The sequence below is a fragment of the Odontesthes bonariensis genome, chromosome 16 (genome assembly GCF_027942865.1).
Source record: "Odontesthes bonariensis isolate fOdoBon6 chromosome 16, fOdoBon6.hap1, whole genome shotgun sequence".
NCBI lineage: Eukaryota > Metazoa > Chordata > Actinopteri > Atheriniformes > Atherinopsidae > Odontesthes > Odontesthes bonariensis.
Window position 1 is genome coordinate 22,752,400 of NC_134521.1, and position 19,691 is coordinate 22,772,090.

The 19,691-nt window shown below is 44.1% G+C and overlaps 1 protein-coding gene across 3 annotated transcripts in view; it reads left to right on the plus strand.

Annotated features, from left to right (window-relative positions):
- Positions 1-19,691, plus strand: part of larp1 (La ribonucleoprotein 1, translational regulator) — a 62,907-nt gene that overhangs the window by 38,877 nt on the left and 4,339 nt on the right. The window contains exons 4-17 of one of the 3 annotated variants that reach the window (XM_075486620.1): positions 1,152-1,223; positions 4,442-4,589; positions 8,888-9,022; positions 9,363-9,515; positions 11,080-11,242; positions 11,549-11,693; positions 13,647-13,821; positions 14,061-14,242; positions 14,603-14,701; positions 15,691-16,017; positions 16,945-17,068; positions 17,307-17,512; positions 17,604-17,710; positions 19,473-19,630. In XM_075486620.1, coding sequence (XP_075342735.1) covers positions 1,152-1,223; positions 4,442-4,589; positions 8,888-9,022; positions 9,363-9,515; positions 11,080-11,242; positions 11,549-11,693; positions 13,647-13,821; positions 14,061-14,242; positions 14,603-14,701; positions 15,691-16,017; positions 16,945-17,068; positions 17,307-17,512; positions 17,604-17,710; positions 19,473-19,630 — 2,194 coding nt within the window. The remainder of the gene's footprint in view (positions 1-1,151; positions 1,224-4,441; positions 4,590-8,887; positions 9,023-9,362; positions 9,516-11,079; positions 11,243-11,548; positions 11,694-13,646; positions 13,822-14,060; positions 14,243-14,602; positions 14,702-15,690; positions 16,018-16,944; positions 17,069-17,306; positions 17,513-17,603; positions 17,711-19,472; positions 19,631-19,691) is intronic. The other 2 variants (XM_075486621.1, XM_075486622.1) reach the window with 2 other exon arrangements.

Genomic DNA, 19,691 nt, shown 5'->3' on the forward strand with positions numbered 1-19,691 from the left:
TAATCATTTGTTTTTTTTTGTTTGTTTTTACCAAAAAATACAAGCCATGATATTTAAAAATGGAAACAGAAATCCATGAAGCCTTTTATAGACCAACAATAAATAGAAGATCAATTCGCTGTGAAACTTATTGGTATCAGCAGCTTTAGATAAATGGAACTGGAAGATTTTATTTATCTCTACAGCAAAATTCCATTGTTGCAGTAAAAAAAATATAGAAGAAAAACAACTGAATAACAAAGTAAAGATGAAGAATAATCCAGTTAACTAGTGTTAATAGAGGAATATTAGATGAGTAATTTCATATTTATAAAATCATGCAGCAGGCCAACCTGTAGTGACTGACAGTCGGGAGGAAAAGCACTTCTCTCAGAAATATATCTTAACAAAACATCACCTACCTGCATCTAAACTGGCCGCAGTCAACCATGAGTACGGCTGACAGGTCGCACGTTTGTTGGCGTTCACACGTGTAACTCCTCAGATTTCATCTTCAGTTTTCTACGTGTCCATGTTGGCATCATTTAATTTCCTCCATCCATCATGACATACTGTGTATGTATGTATGTATGTATGTATGTATATATATATATTTGGAGGGGGTGGTGGTTGTTAACTGCAGGAATGTTCATGTTCTGTCTTTTTTTTTTTTTTTCATCAGTGCAAGAGGTGTGAATCAGCATTCCTGTAATCGTAGCTCGGCTGTCGGCACACACACCGTGTTGTTGATTCAGAGAACACACTCCACCGCTCACACTTGAGCCTAGAACAATCTTCTTCTAAAAATGATCTGTTCCTATTTGAGCAGAATCCTTATTAATAATCAGAAGAAAAAGAAGTGTGCCAGTCTTCATGTAATGAATTAGCCACGCAGCCGTTACCCCTGACCCAAAGCAAAGAATGACCTCCTGTAACAGCAGGAGCAGGAAGGAGTCGCAGATTATCACATCCAGAGCCGGGACTTTGTACATTGATTTTACTGCCAGAAAAACGGGCATTCTTTTTTTTTTTTTAGTTGATAATAGGTGGAGGATGCTATAGATTTCCTACATATAATATGAGTGTGTGTGTGTGTGTCTGTCTGTCTGTGTGTGTTCTTCATGGTCCACCTCATTGTCCTATCTAAACTGCTCTTCCCTCCCTCTGTTCAGATGGAGGCAGTGACACGGACCGTGTCCTGCCCGCCGACTGTCAGGCAGGGCAAAGACTCATGGAGAATCACTGTAAGTTCCCCTGCAGCTCATGAAGCCTGCAGCCCGCCTACCTGCTGACATTCAGTCGCTGATCATCAGACCCACACCAAGTTGATCATGTCAAACATTTCGAAACACTACACAAAACCAAAAGACACCTCGGTGTCACTTTTTCTTCCTTTTATTAAAACTGAACTAAAGTTTACTTCACTTTTTATGTAAGGAAACCTTTCCCAAACTGCTGCGGTGCGGCTGCAGGATTAGATTTATCTCGAAGGTCAAACCGTTTCGACACATTTTCTGTGCACGGTTGGCTGTGTTGGGTGGTGTTCGTCTGTTAACATCCATTGTTGTCGTCAAAGTCCCAAAGCTTTGTCCAAACTCGCGTCCTCCTTTCATACCCTCACTCCCTCTTATTGAAAAGACTGTCAATAGTGAGCAGTAAATTGAAATTTCAGGCATTTACCCATCATCATTTTCCATGCTCGCCATTATCGATTGATAAGAGGAGTTGCTCAATCTAACTTTGTTTGTATAGCACCTTTCAAACGTTTCTTGTTGTCATTCAGAGTGCTTTACAAATGCCTGAAAAAAGGAACTTTGAAACTAAAGCACACAGCAGTGATAAACCAGTACCATGTTTTAAACTGCAAACGATGGTTAATGGGTACCAATATGTTTTAGTAACGGTGTGTAAGAATAAAACACTTGTATGCAGCCTAGGGTAGACCTCAAATACATGTGGTGACATGAGCAAATTATGTCATTAAATCTAAAAGGCCGAATTATTTTAACTCTGAAAGCATCAGAGTTTGAGAAAGGGGGAGAAAAAACAAAAAAGGGCAAATGTCAGTAGCACCAAAGGGCAAATATGTTTTGTTGTAAGATTAAACGGGTTCCTTCAGTTTCTCCAGTTGGTTCAATGTCATTTTAAAACAATTATTTTTATACCTTTGCAAGACTAATTGAAGTTTGAAAAGTTACCGATTGGTTGTGGTGACTTTGATGTTTGCCGATACTTCTGTTTTAACAGTGCTCCTAAGAGCATGCTCGGAGTGAACTTTAGATTTAGGCCGATTAGGTAAGTTTTTAACGCAATCCCTCTTAGGCTGACATGTCACACTTTGTGGGGGAGTGCAAACAGAGGGATTAGGGGCATGAAACCTGTTGTCTGTCGCACACTCACCGAATATAAGACTAATGCGTTGCCTGAGTTGTATTGAAAAGCCTTCGGGATTGTCAAAGTTTGCAGATATGTGTGTTGCTGATAGCTAAGGAGAGGCTGAACTCTGCTCGATTTGAATAAACGTAGATATCGGTTCTGTGAGCAAAGATAACCAGCAAAGCCAGTTCATGTTTGTTAAACTACTTTGTAATCGTTGCTCAGTGTTGGCTCAGGTTCAGATGGAAGAAGGCGGTAGTTTTTACGTTACTGCAGTCAAATGTTAGAGAGCGAATGAACAAAGGACACCCGAAACATATGCAAAGCTGTTCACCTTTAAACAGTGGGATTTAGTTGATTTAAAAAAAAACAAAAAAACTTTGTTTTACAAACCGTGACTGGTTTATTCAATCATATTTATTATAAATCATTCTTTATTCAGTAGTTCCATTACTGATTGTTGCTATAAAATAGTAGTCTTTAAACAAAGTGCAATAAAAACACACCGTATCACACCGTCTGGGTCACTTCAGCTGTAATGCTGGTTCAGTTGCTTTTTTAAACGGATTAAAACCAGCCAGTCAAGTAGCAGAATCCCTTTGCATTTAGGCATGTAGACGCGGTGAGAAAGCAAAGCAGATGCCAGAAAGGTGGCTGTAGATGCCTTGTTGATGGCGGTAGAATGGGAATGGAATGGTCATACTGGTCCAACATACTACAGTCAAGATATGCGAAATAGCATCTTTGAAGTCCCGTTTCCATATACATGCGTGTTCGTGTCCATGTGAACCAGGAGTCCATTAATTCCTCTGGAAATCTCCGACAGCTGTGCAGAACTTTTTTTTTTTCTTCTCCCCCCCCTGTGGAATTTCGCTCGAGAAGCCAGAACTTTTACGGTGGATTTTGGAAAGGGACTGCCCTGTATGTCAGGGAGTTTGCTAAATGAAGTAGAGAACATTTACAACATTGTTATGTGTAACGTTTGGAGTGAAGAACACTGGTTCATACATATTTTTTCTTTCACACAAAAATAGTTTCCAGGTAGACCAGCCTCTGAGCTTCACCCTCCCCTTGTGTTATTAGTGTTGTTCTTTGGAGGCATTTCCACACTCATATCCCACATATAGTCATTTTAAATCTTGATGTGTGCATTGTGTCAGGCCTCAGAGTTAAAAGCACACATTCACATTCAGAACGTACAAAACTTAGGTTCCTTCTTGTCCTGTAGCAACAATCCAGGCTGGTGTGGATGTGATACAGTGGAGAGCGTACCAGAGACTGGCTTCAGTGCACTGAGATTCTCTTTACAATGACGAGTAAACCAATGGGATGGGCAGCAAGAGGTTGGCATTATGAAGGCAACGACCACGTCATTGTGTTCTAAAGTCTCTCAGGGAAGTGTATCAGCATCTTTTGTGTCTCTGACACAAAGAATTCTGGTCCGTGAAAGGACCAAAGGTTGGAGATGGCTGTGTATAAATGCAGCTCTTGTTGAAACATTTAATTTGTGGTTCTTTACTGTTCACCAAACTGTGTCTGGTTCTCAGTTACTGCTGTTGTGCAGACTTACCACTTCTAAGCTGATGAGCTGATAATCACAAGATGCAAAAGGTGCTTCTCTGTTCAAGGTGGCAGCTTAAATGACAAATTATTGCTAACAGCTTTTAGATAGAATAAAGTTTGCTGATAATATGCTCTAAATCCCACTTGTTGTTTAGTTGAATCTTTAATACGCAGTTAGTGGTTACAAACACCACTAAGGCTGTGTGTTACCCTTTCACACCAGAGCCCAGTTACTTTGGTGCCAAGAAATCCAAAGCTTGAATAGTCCAGTAAAGCACTGTGTTGCTTGCTTGTGATGTTCCTTTCGCTACGATTGGAGCAGTGCGGTTAGGAGGTGGATGTTTAACAAATGAAATCTTTAGAACATGTTTTTGAGCTCAAACCCCACTTCATTCTGAACTTTAGCCAGTTTAATTGCTTCCTAAGATAGTTGTATGTAGTAGGATATTATTTACTGGATCTAAAACTTCTCAGCCGGGCCTTCTGTCTAAAAGCCTGTTGCCTCAAACTGTTTCCCCTCCAGGGTCCGAAAAAGCCAAGTGCCAAGAAGGAGTTAAAGGAGAAGAGAGAGAGCAACGAGGAGAGCAAGGAGAACCTGAAGGCCAAGTCGGACGACTCGGGAGAGGAGAAGAACAGCGACGACTCCCAGAAGAATGGGCCCAAGAAAAAAGGTTAATATCGTCGACTTTTTTTTTTTACCAGCTTTTCCCCTTTGGCGCCATCTCCTGGCCAGAGTTTACCCAACAAGTAGGGATGTGAATTGATAAGATTTTTACGATTCTAATTCCATTTTCGATTCTGCTTAACGATTCGGTTCTTTATCGGTTCCCTTATCGATTCTCATTTGGAGAAAAAGGACAACAAACCGGTCGATTAGCATCAACTTTGTTTAGTTTAGAAGAAACACGAGTCATGACCTTACAAACCCAACAACGGTGAGGTCCACATTGGTCTATCATGCCCTGGGTAATTTAACTCTTCCTGCTCTGGTGAAAGGAGAAGCTGGAGGTAGACGTGAACTGGGGGTAGTACCACCAGCCTCTGGCTCTGAGCCAGTCAGGCTCTGTCTCTCATGATTTCATCTAAATGTAATGCCTGAGAAGGCGTTCATTTAACCTTAACCGTTACTAACAGCAGGTTTTACAATGAGGCAAATGGCGCTAACATGATAGGCAGTGTTTGTTTGTTAGTTATTTGCAAAATTGCCAAACGATTCCAAGGAATTTAAACACTGGGAACCGGTTCTCAACAAGAACCGGTTTTCGATTCCCATCCCCAGCAACAAGCGACAAAAATACATTGCAGCTTGGAAAAAGGTTCAACCTAACACAGAAGTTGTCTGACCTTAAAGTTTAGAATCATTTTAGGCACTAAAAGGACACTTTTTATGTGTGATGGATGATTCCAACCACCAATGCTAAACCAATTTAATGGCAAAGGACAATTCAAAGTAGAAGATGTTATCAGAGTCAGTTAAAGAGTAATGGCTTCTGAGAACTGAGCTAAAGGCTAGTCAGTGCAGTAAAATCAGTACTTTTGCACTGAAACAAATCCCTTAGTACTGTTAATACTCTCATGCTGCTTTATATCCCATCACTACAAGGCACTCCCAGGGATGTGTATTTATCAGTCGAAATAAACATGAATAACCAGGAGAGACTTCACATTTAAGTTTCCTTTATGCCTGTTTGCTCAAAAAGTGAGTTCTGAAGAAGTTGTGAGTTCAGTAGATTCTAAGCCTGAGGAAAGATACTCACCATGATTCTGCTGCTACAGCAGCTCATACTTCGGCATCATTTGTGGGATGGCAGCAGGGTGAACAGGCTATGGTGGGATGGGTTTTGTATTTTAGTATCCTTTGGCTTACTTCACCAGTATCGCTGTTCAGTAGATGGTTAACACAGATGTTCTGTTTTAATCACCCGCTGAGTCTTCTGTCAGGATGCGGTGGCTCCTCTGTAGGAGTTTAGAAGATGTTGTCTTGGGAGTTTCTCCCTCTTAGAATTATCATGAAATTACACTTGTTTCTCCCATTTGATGACTATGACAGGTTCTCAATGTTTTTGAATCTCTGGAACCCAAAACTGTTCCCTAGCTCCAATAATGTAGACTGAGATGTAGTAACACCAGTAGTTCAGATGGACTGCACCTCCAAATACTACCTTTCATGCTTTCGGTTTGTCACATTGAGTGGGACGCTAATGTGAGCGCAACATATACAACAGAGGTGAAATAGAAGGAAAATCTCCCATAAAATGACCCATTTTGTTTTTGCTGAAAACAAAATGTTTAACAATTTGTTGAAAGTGCACAAGTTCTGTCAGTAAGTGTTGACTTGAAGTTGAGCACAGTCTTTTTTTTTTAAATTTGTGCCAACAACAGATGACTGAGTAGAGGTTGGTGATGGCTAGTTGCAGTTTTAGCTGCAATTAAAGGTTTAAACTGTGCCAGGCATGCGGTCCGGGAGTTTTTTCTGACCTTTAGTTACCAACTGAATTGTGTGACTTTGCTGCATTGATACTCAGACTTGACTAGGCACGGGTCGGTTACTGGTTTCAAGGTATACCACGGTATTAAAAAGGCAAGGTTTCAAAATCACAAAAATTTTCTGTCATACCGTCCCTGCAGTATGAGCGTTTTTTTTTTTTTTAATGTGGCGTCTCGTCAGAGAGAAAGGGGAGGTCCCTCACGCCGTGTGCAGCTGCAGCGTAGTGCCCCTCGCCCCGGATTAGTAGTCGTGCACCAGTCAAAATTTGTATCTTGACACGTTCGGAAAACGACAAACAGGATGGACCTATTCGAATCCAGACTTGGCGAAGAAGTGCGGTTCAGGCCCCTGTACGACACTGCACTGAAAACAACATGGTGCACGTCAGCTCCCAGAACTCGTTGACGGAGATTGGCAGAACTTTGGGGAAATTGCTGTTGTTTCATTCACTGGAAGTGGCTTTGAGTATTATGAAAAGCGCTAAATAAAACCAATCTATTATTATTATTGCATCCTGAAAGTAATTAAATAACTCCCCAAGTGTGTCCACTGAAGCAATATTTCATGAATAATGGAAAAGTTTTTTTATTTCTCTTGTTTTTAAATACAGACATTCAAAACACACATTTTAGAGCTGTAGTCATAATACCGTTAAACCGCGATATTTTTGCCAAAGGATATCATACCGTCAGAATCTCATACCGGCCCATGCCCAATTCAGAGTGATGCAGTGAAACGTGTATTTTTAAGGTGCTGTTTACGGCCATGAGAACTCACTTTAGTCTTTGATATGAAGTTTAAATCGGTTTTGTTTGTCAGAACAACATAGAACCTTGTTAAAGATGAATGAAGTGCAGATGTGCTGCAGAAGTGATGAGCTTCATGTCTCTTCTCTGACTCAACACAAATGAGGAGAACTTAAACAACTCTGATCTCAGCATGAAAGCAAAAGAAAAGGTTGATTTATTGCAACATTATAAACATGTTCCATATTCGTTTCGTCAGAAGATCCATTACATAAAATCCAGTAGTGCTACAAGTTGACTGCGTCATTGTTCCCTCTGTGGCCTCAGTCTTATCAGTGGCTCCTTATGTTTCATTTCCCACCTCTGTCTCATTCTCCATCCCTTACCTACTCAAAGCCACGTCACGTAAAACTGGCTGTCATTTCCTCTCTTCTGTCACAAACTCGCTCGCAGCACAACCAGTTATCTTGTTAGACCGCAGATCACTGATCCAGCCTGCTGGCCAGCTGAGGTACTGCAGGAGATGTAGGAGGTTTCCCGTACACTACAGCCCTCAATGCAGTCAAATCCTCCAGAATACAGAGATCCTGTTTTCCTCTGAAAATCCATCCGACTCATCAGCAGGGGAAAAGTGAGAGTTTAGAAATCTACAAACTTTTGCAACTCTTGGGCCAGCTGGACTTTTTTTTTTTCCTGCCGAATGTGTAGATAAAATGTTAGCGTATGTAATTTGCAAAAAGAAAACAAAAAGGACCATTTTTCATTTCGACATGTTTTACATTCTCCCAGCCATCTTTCAATTATTCTAAAAGAAGACTGATTCAGTCGTTAAAATTGTTTAGCAAGCTTTTCAACAAAACTGCCGCAGCCTCTGAAGGACTCGGCTGCTTGGCAGCAGGATATGAATGAAGCGGAGCAACACGAACACTCTGAACCAACTGTAAAAAAAAAAAAAAAAAAAAAAAAAAAAAAAAAAAAAAAAAAACAACCCTGAAATATGATTTAAAGAGGAGGAAACACCTGATAGAACCTGACTTTGGGAGTGTGGTCATCTACGGAGCCCCTAAAGGGATATGGAGGGATTTTTTATTTATTTTTTATTTTTTTGCGGGATCTCGCAAAAAGTATTGCGAGATCTCGCAAAAGTTTTTTTCCCACGTCAGTGAACCGGAAGTAAAACAGACACAGCGATGGAGGAGCCTACCCATCATCCGTGGGAGAAGTTTATTGATTTCTATTTTAGTATTGGCCTAACATATAAAGAAATCAAATCCGTTCTTGCACGTAGACATGGCTTTGACATAAGTGAGAGACATCTGAAAAGATGATGGGTAGGCTCCTCCATCGCTGTGTCTGTTTTACTTTCGGTTCACTGACGTGGGAAAAAAACTTTTTGCGAGATCTCACAAAAAAAAAAATCCCTCCATGTCCCTTTAGGGGCTCCGTAGTCATCAAATGTTTGGGGTTAAAGAAAATGGTAGTACAAAGAAGTGTTCAGTTTCAGTCAGAAGCGTGTAGCTGAAGTGTTGCTACACAGGTTGTGTTTGGGAAATGTGAAGTATTCGCTTCTATAAAGACTTTTTTTTACTGAATAACATTTCATCTGGAAAAACTTTTGATCAAACATTTCCCCAATATTTTGCCACAAAAAGCACTGTCTGTGAAAAGTTTTGGACACTTCCACAGTTTGTGGAACTGAACTGGCTGCGTCTCTTCTTCATGTCATCATGAACAGGAAACAAGCAGAAGTGGGTTCCTCTGAAGATCGACGTGAAGTCGGAGGGTCCCAGGGAGCGCTCGGCCTCCAGGAACAACAGCAAGCAGAACGAAAACCCCCGGCTGCCTCCCAACGCCAGGAACGACCTCAGAGGTCAGTCTGACGTCCTTACTGAGAGACGGCAGAGCTGTCGGGTAGTGAGTGGCTGCCACAGCGAGACGGTGGACGTGACTCACTAGCAGGATGTGGGGAGATCTGTGTGCTGCTACTCATCCTCCACTTCTGCTTTGACAGCGCCATTATTTAAATGTGTACTATTTTACAGTACGTGGGTTATAACACATCGGCAAAATATGTTCTGGCAGCTGAGGAGAGATGTGAGAGAAATAAAATGAGGGAGAGAGTTGATTGGCTCAGTTTAATAGTGGTCTGGCTGTGTGTCCCTGGTGTGCTGCTGCGTTTGCTAATGCGACTGTGGTTACTTTTCCTCCAGACTGGCACAGTCAAAAGTACGAGCGCGAGTGGCGCGATGACCACGACGAGGTGTCCAGTGTGAAGAGCGAGGGGGCGCCGTTCCGCGGAGGGTTCAGAGGTCGCGGACGTGGAAGAGGAAGAGGGCGAGGACGAGGCCGAGGTGGTGGCCGAGGTTGGTTGGTTTTTGTTTTCTATATTTCCCTCCCCTACAGAATTTTACAGATGCTATTTCTGACGTTGGTGAATACAAACACTTGTGGCTGCCTGTGTCTGTTACTTCAGACAGCTTTGTTTTCGTTCTAGTTTATGCTGTGATTCTGTTGGGCAGCCTGAAACAACAGAGCGGTGAAATGGTCAGTGTGACCAGCATGTTGCATGATGGATCAGTTTGATCATTCCCTGCTCCCGGCGTGCAGGATGGACACTTTGCATTTCTGCTGTGACGTTGACTCACAGGTTTTCAGAGTCTGCGTCATGTGGCACTCGCTCAACTGCTTATAATAGTGATGTTTTTTGGGCTTTAGCTGATAAGATTTATTTTACTGTTTGCATCATGAGAGAAAATAAGGCTTTTCTTGAGATGCTGAAACATCCTCTCTGGTGTAATTAGCGGCCTACCCTTTAAACTGCAGTATTCTCCTATAACCCACCTCCAACTCTATTTCAGTTGGACGAACGTGTTAAAACGTATTTCAAAAGTCCAGGTTTAGTCTGACTAACACAACGAGGACGTCATGTGACCTGCAGACATGCTGCAGAAGTGATGAGCTCTTCATGTCTCTTCTCTGATTGAACATCTGTGAAGAGAACTTTCACAACTCTGATCTCAGCACTGAAGTTGGTATTTGGGCTCATTCATTCGACATGTGCAGCCTGTTAACCGTGAGTTTTGGTGGTAAATTCCAGATTCGTTGCCTTTTGTTAGATGGTTTTCTGGCAGGTCTATTATTACCTCAAAATGGTTATTTATATTATATTTATATGATATTTTATATTAGTAAGCTTGTAATAAAATGGTTTACGTGTCATCAAACATCCTTTGAATGTCCTCAGCTGGATGTTTTTCTTTCCGTCTACCTATATTCCTTTCCAAGTGAACGCGGTAACATTCTTTTTCTTTTTAACTTTGTTGTTGGCCTCTGATTGAGCCGTACAGTTTGACCATAAAGGTCGTTTGCATGTTTTGGTTGTGCATAAGACCTGAAGGGGAAAAAAAGATAAAGTAATATTAAATAACTCCCCTTTGTCTTCTTGCTATAACTTGTGCCACATTTAACTGATTGTAGTCCGTCAAATCCAGGCATGTTTGGTAAGACAGAATGTGTAAAAGCTTCGGTTGTGTTAGGGTGCCTCACCTCCCTGAGGCTACAGGAGCAACCTCCAGAGAGCGTTGGAATGAGGAAAGGCCTTGGATCCAACAGAGGGCCTGTCAGCTTTGGCAGAATTCTCTCTCTTCCCTCCCCTTGCTCATCTTTTCCTCCCTTTTTGTCTTCTGCTCGCACCTTCTTACTTGTCCTGTGCAGAGGACCAGAGGACCTTGATGTTTAAGGAGTCTCCCACATTGCTTTTGGCAAAGTCACTCTTCCATAAAGTCCATTTCACCATTTTAAGTACTTCTGTTCTCAGGTTTCCTCTTTAACACAAATACTGAAGGAACTGACCAGTTCCCTGTTAATTTGAAGTGATCCGGATCTCGCTCGTTGAACCGTCTAACTGCCTGTTTCTGTCCTGTGAAGGCCACTATGACTACCACTACGGCTACAAGTCCTTCGATGGGAAAGACGGACCTTACAGTCAGAAGTTCGGCAACTCTGTCACCTACTACTACGACAATATGAGCAGCAAAGACCTTTACTCGCTCGATCACGACCTGCTGAAGGACTACATTAAGAGGCAGATGTAAGTAAACATCTCTCCTGCGCTTTCACTGGGAGCGTGGTAACAAACTCTTTAAGTTCAGATGTGCTGTAGAAGTGATGAGCTCATCATGTCTCTTCTCTGACTGAATATTAATGGAGAGAGCTTTAAAAACTCTGATCTCAGCATGGAAGGAAAATGTTGTTAACGTTTGGTTTTCTGTGATGAGAGAAAAGATTTCCTCCCTACACGGAAAAGCTGTGAGGAAACGGCAACCGACTGCATCTGATTAGTCAGTTTCTGCAGATGATGTTGACCACACGTCGCCCTGTTTTCCTCCACTTGCAGAGAGTACTACTTCAGCCTGGACAACCTGGAGCGGGACTTTTTCCTGCGAAGGAAGATGGATCAGGAGGGCTTCCTGCCTATAGGGCTCATCGGCAGCTTCCACAGAGTGCAGGCCCTCACCACCGACGTCAACATCATTATAGAGGTAAGCAAACTGGTCTGGCTGAAGTTGTAGAAAAATAATCTGAGATCTTAAAGCATTCAGAACAGCAACATTTCAGCCAGGTTAACAATAAGCCACAGCACTGCTGTGCAGCACGTTCCCTCTGTGCTTAACGGTAAAGATTTCGTCAACTAACTGTTAAAATTGTGTCGATTAGAGGGGAGGGGAAAAAAAAAAAAGACCACCTACTGTTTAAAGATGTTCTGCCCCTTATCAGCTCCTCTGTACTCCATCAGATCAATCTGTCTGTATCAGCTGGCCATGTAAAACCATTGCTTAGGCTACGGCTACACAGAAACGTTTTTCACTGTAACCGATACTTTTTCTTATCGTTTGGCTGTCGCGGCCACACGGAGCCGGCGTTCCCACTACCCCAAAACGATAGTTTTTGAGAACGGGTTCCAGAGTGGGAAGATCTGAGAACGGCGTCGTTTCGTTTCCATTGTTACAGCCAAAACGGATTTGTTTACATCTGCGTCACAGCCACATGGCCAACGCCAGTGACGTATACACATACGTCAGTGACCAGAACAAAAAGCGGCTTCCATTCAAAATCCGGAAGAAGAAGACAACACAACAAGGACAGACAGCGATCATCATGGACCCCACAACATTGATAGCAGCACTGCTGCAGACACTGCTAACTACAGCGGCGTTGTTGAAGGAACAACGTGAGCTTCGCGCTGGTAGAAGTAGGGGCGTACACACATGCGCATTGCTTCTTCTATTGTTCTGGTGTAACTGGTGGGGGTGGCTTACAGCGCACCGAGAGGTGTTTCGTGTGTACTGCATCGTTTTCAGCAAGCGTGGCGTTTCCATCTGGACAGAGAAGCTCCCCTGTGTGGTCGAAATCGTTTTTGTACCCGTTTTCAAAAAACCCTCGTTTCGTTTTCGTTTAGCCGTAGCCTAAGTCCAGTGATTCCCAAACTTTCTCTGCTGGGCCCCCCTTTGGTACATAAGAGAAGTTTTGAGAAATTATAATTAGAAATTATAATTATTTAAAGTGTTGGCTGCAGAGTCATCCAGCATAGTTGAAACCATGTCCAAAGCACAGGGAAGTATTAAATGCTCCGCTATTGTGTGCGGCTTTTTAACACTTGTGCCCCTCAGTAGGCAACTTTATAGGAGGCACGGAAGCAGCTTTAGTAAAAAAAATGGCCGTTGAGCACGGCACTTTACGAGTTTTTGTCTGGGGGGGGAAAAAAAAAACAAAAAAAAACTTGCTTGTCTTTGTGCTCTGGATGTTTTGTCTCCAAGTGGCATCTTGGCTTGTTTGTCTTCAAGCTGTCACAAGCTAGCGCTTTAAGACTTTCAGTCATCCAAAATGCTGCAGCCAGAGTTCTGCCAGAAAGCAGATTTATTTAGAGTAGAATTTAAAATGTACCTATTTGAGAAAGTTTGTTTAACTTGCTGATCTTTTTTTTTTTTTTTTTTTTTTTTTTTTTTTTTTTGGTGGCTTCTCGCTTTTATTTTCAGCTCTTGCGATCTTCTGTTGTAAACTTGCGATCATACGTGCACTTTTGCGTGTCTGCGTCGACATTTAGAGTTTTGCTTCTGCTCTGTAAAGTACTCGGGGTTGTGTTTTTGTCTGAAAAGGGCTTTATAAATAAAGGTCAAGATGAAAAAATGTGTCGAACACTGAGGTCCTTTTCCAGTAAGATCCACCTTCATATTTACTGTAGGGGAAGCGAACAGTTTGACCCTTTTTGGACGTTGATTATTATGTGCTGCACTTTCTTGTCTGAGAACCGGCTGAGGTTTGCTTTACATTTAGGTATTTCTGCAGGTTCTGACACAGTTTGAGCAGATTTTTATATCTATATGGCGATAAAGCATCAACTCTTTTCCTTTAAGCTCACAGCGATCCTTTCTGCAGGAATGCGGTTGTATTTCTTTTCCCCCTGAGCCTAACTGATGTACCCTCTCTGCTGTCAGGCTTTGAAGGACAGTAAAGAAGTGGAGGTGATAGACATGAAGATCCGTCGGAAGGTGGACCCTGAGAAGTGGCCGCTTCCGGGCCTGAACGTTCCCAACCACACACACACCGACTTCTCCCAGCTCATCAACTGTCCCGAGTTTGTCCCGAGACAGATGACCGATGAGCCCAGAGGTGGGCAGCCGGGGGCGGGGCAACAATACTCTTATTTCTAGATCTTTTTTTTTTTTTTAAAGTGACTTTTTTTCATTTGCGTTGAAAAAAGTAAGATTTCATAAGATTTTATTGACTTTGACTTTACTTATCCTGCATTATAACAAGGTTTCAAAAGTCCCATAGGAACTGTTAAAAAATTAAATCATTGGTGCTGGTAATCAGAGGAGATATTGTCTCTGCCCCTCTGTCTGATGCAGGGTCTTCCAGGACCGCCGCATCAGGGGAGCAACTGACCAAGACTGAATCAGACATCTCCAACCTCAAGACGATGCCGAAGGGCCTCTCAGCCAGCCTCCCCGACCTGGACTCCGAGTCCTGGATCGAGGTGAAGAAGAGGCCCAGACCCTCCCCAGCCAGACCCAAGGTCAGCTCAGAGAAGGTGAAAAGTCTTTAGAAGGCATGTTGTTCTGGTTGCTGGTTTCCCACAATGATGCCTCCTGCCAGCATAGAGCTGCAGGTGTTTCACTGTTGATGCTGGAAAGTGTCCATCAGTCATCACTAATGTAAAACCAGAGAGTTTTATCTTTCCAGCCAAACTCAGCCCTGCATTTTAAAATGTTATCGTTCAACTCATCTGTGCTTCTCTGCAGCCATCTCATGTATTTGTGCACAAAGATCCAGTAAAGCAGTTTTTCATTTAGCTCTTTGAGCACTGGTCATCATTTCTTCATCGTTGGTCCCTTTTCACACCTTTCACCTCCTCCTTCCTCTTCTTCTTGTGTTTGGTTTACTGATGAAGGCCCCCTCGTTGCAGCAGCAGAAGGAAAAGGATGATTCTGTTCGATCCCCGGTTCCCCCGCCTGGCTCCTCGCCCTCCCCTGCTACCTCAGGAAACAAGGTGAGGAAGAAAGTGTGTTTAGGGAATCGGGTAGCATGCTGAGAGTGGGATCTATTTTTTTTTTTTTTTTTTCCCTGAATGAAACATGAAGATGATAACTACAGCTCTGTGGTGTCTGCAGTGTTCATTTAGTGTGAACCTTTGATCCCCAGTGGAATTGAATGATTAGCCGCATTCGCACTGTAGGAACCTTTGGCAGTTCCTATAACCTTTTCAGGAACGGGGCCATTTTTCCCTCATTCGCACACACAGGAACTCGGGACCATCGCCCTCAGTTCCTATAACCATTTCAGCTCCTTCTCCTCAGCTGGGTCTTCTCTGGGTTCTATAGGAACACATCTGACGGAGGTGTTTGGTGGTCGGTAGCTCCGCCTCTTGTCATGTTGTCACGGCTGAAATGTTTCCTCATACGACACAGACACAACCGGCGCGTGTTTAATAAGTTAAACTTACACGTTGTCTCCTTTGTCTGCGGCGCTCTGCTCTCCTTCCTTCATGAAACCAAGAAGTATGGCCTGCGCTCCATCCTTCGTCTCCTGACTCTCTCTGTGAGCTCTTCCAGCCTCCATGTTAGACGCCCGATGTGATCGTCCATGATTAATATCACCATCATGCAGACCATGAACACGGTGGCCTCCCCGCTCTCCATGTTAGCTTCTTTGTGGTGTTTTTTTCTTCTCTCCTTACTTTTCGCGGGTTTTGTTTTGTTGTTGAATGTGGCGCTAAAGTAACACGTCACTGTCGCAGACGGTTGCGTCGCATCAGTCTCTGTCAGGTCCCGACTCATGTGCGAATGCAGACTGAAACAGTTCTGCTGGGGAAGGATAGTTATCAGAACGAAATTCGAGGAGGACCGTTCTTAGAACAGCGTTCTCAGAACTGCTCTGTCCGAATGCAGCTATTGTGGGGACGTGTTGATGTGTATGATGGTTCCAGTAACTTCTCAGAACCTGTGACATTCCGGTCTTTGGTTCTGATTGTTTGATCAGGACGGAGCAGAGCAAGACGAACCGGAGGAGCTGGACTTCATGTTCGATGAGGAGATGGAGCAGATGGACGGGCGCCGCAACACCTTCACCGACTGGTCAGACGAGGACACGGACGGCGAGCTGGACGACCACGACGTCAACAAGATCCTGATCGTGACGCAGACGCCGCCCTACCTGAGGAAGCACCCGGGGGGCGACCGCACGGGCCACCACACGTCGCGTGCCAAGCTGACCTGCGAGCTGGTCAAGGTGATCAACGACGGGCTCTTCTACTACGAGCAGGACCTGTGGGATGACACGTACGAGCCCGAGTACGCCACCATCAAGGTGAGCACGTTGCTTTGATTCCAGAGCTACTGTTTTAATGTCGGATAACAAGGGGCTCATTGGAGCGGCTCCTCTAAAGGCTTCCACATTACATCATTGTGGTTTTGGAGGTGTTTCTGCCCGAGGCCGGATGACAAGTAGATTTATTCTCCTTCAGTTGCAGCTGGTTCTGGATATGGACACAAAACACCCAACAGAAAGTAGTTTTTGTTTTGTTTTTGTTGTTACTGCTGGCCATTGTTGCATTGTTGAACTCTTTGTGGGACCTTCACGTGTCGGCCTGCACATATCCAGCGGTGTGTGGAACACAGGCCGCTTGTTTATAAATAAACCCCACATGCAAGCCCTCGGCCTGAGGGGCTGCAGGGGGACACGAAGATGGACGCTCAAAGATCCGAGGTTACGAGTCAGCATGTGAGTCAGATGTGAGATCTTGAAAAAGGAGGATTTTTCTAAAAGGTGACGTTGTTGGAGGGACAAACGGCTTTGGAAAGTTCAGGGCTTGTGTAGGTTGGTGTGCCGGTGGCAGAACAGTTGGGAGTCAGATATGAGGGTGAAAAAAGCGCTTTGGGCAGCTGCGCTTTGCTGCTGCATCTCAGCCTCCAGACTGCTAAAGATGAGGTCCGTTGATGATTTCCTTTAATGTCACAGGGTTCTCTCTGTTTTTAACGTAGTAACATGACCTAGTTCCAGTTTAGTTTTAGGCTGATAGTTGTTTAAGTTTACACTGAAAGGTCTGATTTTAGGACACATTTTTAAGTTCTTTGTATCAAACATGAGCAGACGTCAACTTGGCCTTTTGCCTTGTTTAAACTAACAGTCAAAGTCATTTTAAAGAGAATATCTTGAAAGCAAACTGATTCTCTTCAGTATAAGTCTTTATAAGTCAGATCTTCACATTAACTCTGGACTATCTCATTTTCACAGCAAGAGGTGGAGAACTTCAAGAAGGTCCACCTGATCACTCGCGAAGAGTTCGACTGCCTGACCCCGGAACCACCCGTCGACCCCAATCAGGAAGTCCCCCCAGGTCCCCCACGGCCCCAGCAGAGTAAGGACACAAACGCACATCATGACGAGCACAAGAACAGCCCCACTATGTTTTATTCTGCTGTAAACTTGCTTATTTATCTGGAATAAGGCAGCATCGGCTGACATGTCCTCCAGAGTGATCTGTTGGGCCATCGCTTAACCTGATGCTGAGTCACAGAGGAGGCTTTGTGTGAATTTGTTCAGAATTCCTCAGCTAACAGTAAAGTATAAAGATGAAACATTGCTTGTGTCTTCAGTCCCCACAGACGCTTTGGCAAACAAACTCTTCGGTGCCCCTGAACCCTCCTCGATAGCCCGCTCGCTCCCCACTACCGTGCCTGACTCGCCAAACTACCGCAGTGCCCGCACGCCCCGCACGCCTCGCACCCCTCACCGGAAGGACGCAAACATGACGCCGCGCTTCTACCCGGTGGTGAAGGAGAGTCGCCCCGTCGACGCCAAGGTAAGAGTGAAGCTAAAAGTTGTGGTTCACGACATTCACAGTGACACGATATTTCATTTGGGAACATGAATTCTTGTCCTTTCCCTCTCAGACGCCCAGGAAGAGGAAGACCCGACACAGCTCCAACCCGCCCATGGAGTGTCACGTGGGCTGGGTGATGGACTCCAGAGAGCACCGCTCCCGCACCGCCTCCGTCAGGTGAGACTGCCTGCACCATACTACCAAGGATTTTAATCATTTACAGAAAAAAAACCAAACGGCTGATTTAAAAAGGAGAGCGCCACTGATTTCATGATGTTTTTGTCGAGTATGATGTTACATTTCTGAGCGTTTCGTGTGTGCGGTAAAATGAGAACCAGAGAAGGCTACTGTCATACAAACAGCTGCTTTTAATGGTTGAAAGTGTTTTTTTCTGTTTAGAATAATTTGGACAGTCTGAGCTGCGCATTCAGGATCTTCATTATGAAGGAAAACAAAAAAAATACTATATGTTGCTCGATCTCAGTTCTGTGTCATAGGGGATTCTGCAGCTGAGTTTGAGACGTTAAAGAACATAAAGACAGATTACTTACTTGGGATTTTACATTACCCCATTATGACCCAAGGCGCCCTGAAGACATGGGCCCACAAGTATCGAATTGAGTCTTAATTAGGTAAAAGCCAACAAATCGTGATCAGTACATGTGATTTTGACTTCAGTTTAAAAAATTCTGGATGTAAAATACAGCAGGTAAGGTTGACCTCTCACTTGGGACCGAGTAACTCGACTAGATCTGATATTCAAGGTGGCTGCACGCGCTCTGTGTTCTTAATGCTGCGTGTACACCAAGGGCGACCTCCGCTGCCTGGTAGCGGAGGTAGCTGGAGAAGCTTCGCTTGAGAATTCGCTTTGGTAGCTTTGTTCGCTCGTGACGTCACATTTAGAATGTTCAATTCTTAAAGGCCCCGCGGCTGTGCAGCACCCCCGCGAAAAAAAACATGAGGAAAGAGAGGGCAGGGACACAAATAAACGTGTTGTTATTTACAATTTGTTATACAAGATATACATCACGTTACAAATTATGTAAAACTACATTAGGTACACCTGAGAAGAGCAGGAATAGCAGCTGTGAAAAATAAACTAAATTCGAAATAAAATCCGAAATAATCCAAAATAAAACTTAATTGCAGTGAGAAAGGTATGCATTACTACACTATTGTATTGAAGCACTCGACACGGCAATTGCAACGGTCTCAGGATTAAACGACTATTGTTTGGATAGGAACCAAAGTTTACACGTCTGTTTCCGCGAACCCCGCGGATTGTCGGACCCCTACAATCTGTGGACTGTCATTGGTTTTCGCCGAACCGCGTCATAGCTCATTACCATAAAGTTAGCTTGAGTTTAATCGCTGGAATCCGCTCTGGTCGCTCAGTTCGCTCACCCTCCATAGAGAAATAATGATTTCCGGCGCTCAGGTAGCGTAGGTCGCTCTTGGTGTACACAAGGCTTAAGGCCTCAGTATGCTTCTCCGTCGCTACCCGTCAATCCGTCTCCGTGGTCACGGAGAGGCTTTAAACCTTTGGAAGTTCTCCGTCAGGATGTCGGATACGCAAGGCAGTTCACCTCCCCATCAGTAGGCGTCGCTACGTTAAACGACCCAATCTCGCGCCGTCTAACGTGAAAGTGGTTGATTGATTGTTCACCTTCCGGCTCCGTTCCACTCCTCACAGCGAACGATGGCGACCTCTTCAATAAGTCGTTTCTCCATTTGCTCCATTCCGGCACACAGTAAACTCTTTCAAAGATGGCGGCGTTATTGTGAGAGGAGGGAACTAACTAACCGTAAAAGGGATTTGGGAAACGATGTTGTTAGCCGACCAATCACAACCCTTGCGGTCTCCGTCACCTCGGCGGATAGGCTCTCCGTAGACGACCATAAATCCGCCTTTAACCTCCTCCACCTTCCTCTCTCTCAGCTCTAATGCCAGCCCATCAGAGGGCACCCCCGCCCTGGGCAACATTGGCTGCACGCCTCAGTCCCTTCCAAAGTTCCAGCATCCATCACACGAGCTGCTGAAGGAGAACGGCTTCACGCAACACGTTTACCACAAGTACCGCCGGCGCTGCCTCAACGGTACGTTTCCCTCTGTTGTACATCCCTGCCCTCGGACCATTTGTCCATCAAACTGATAGCA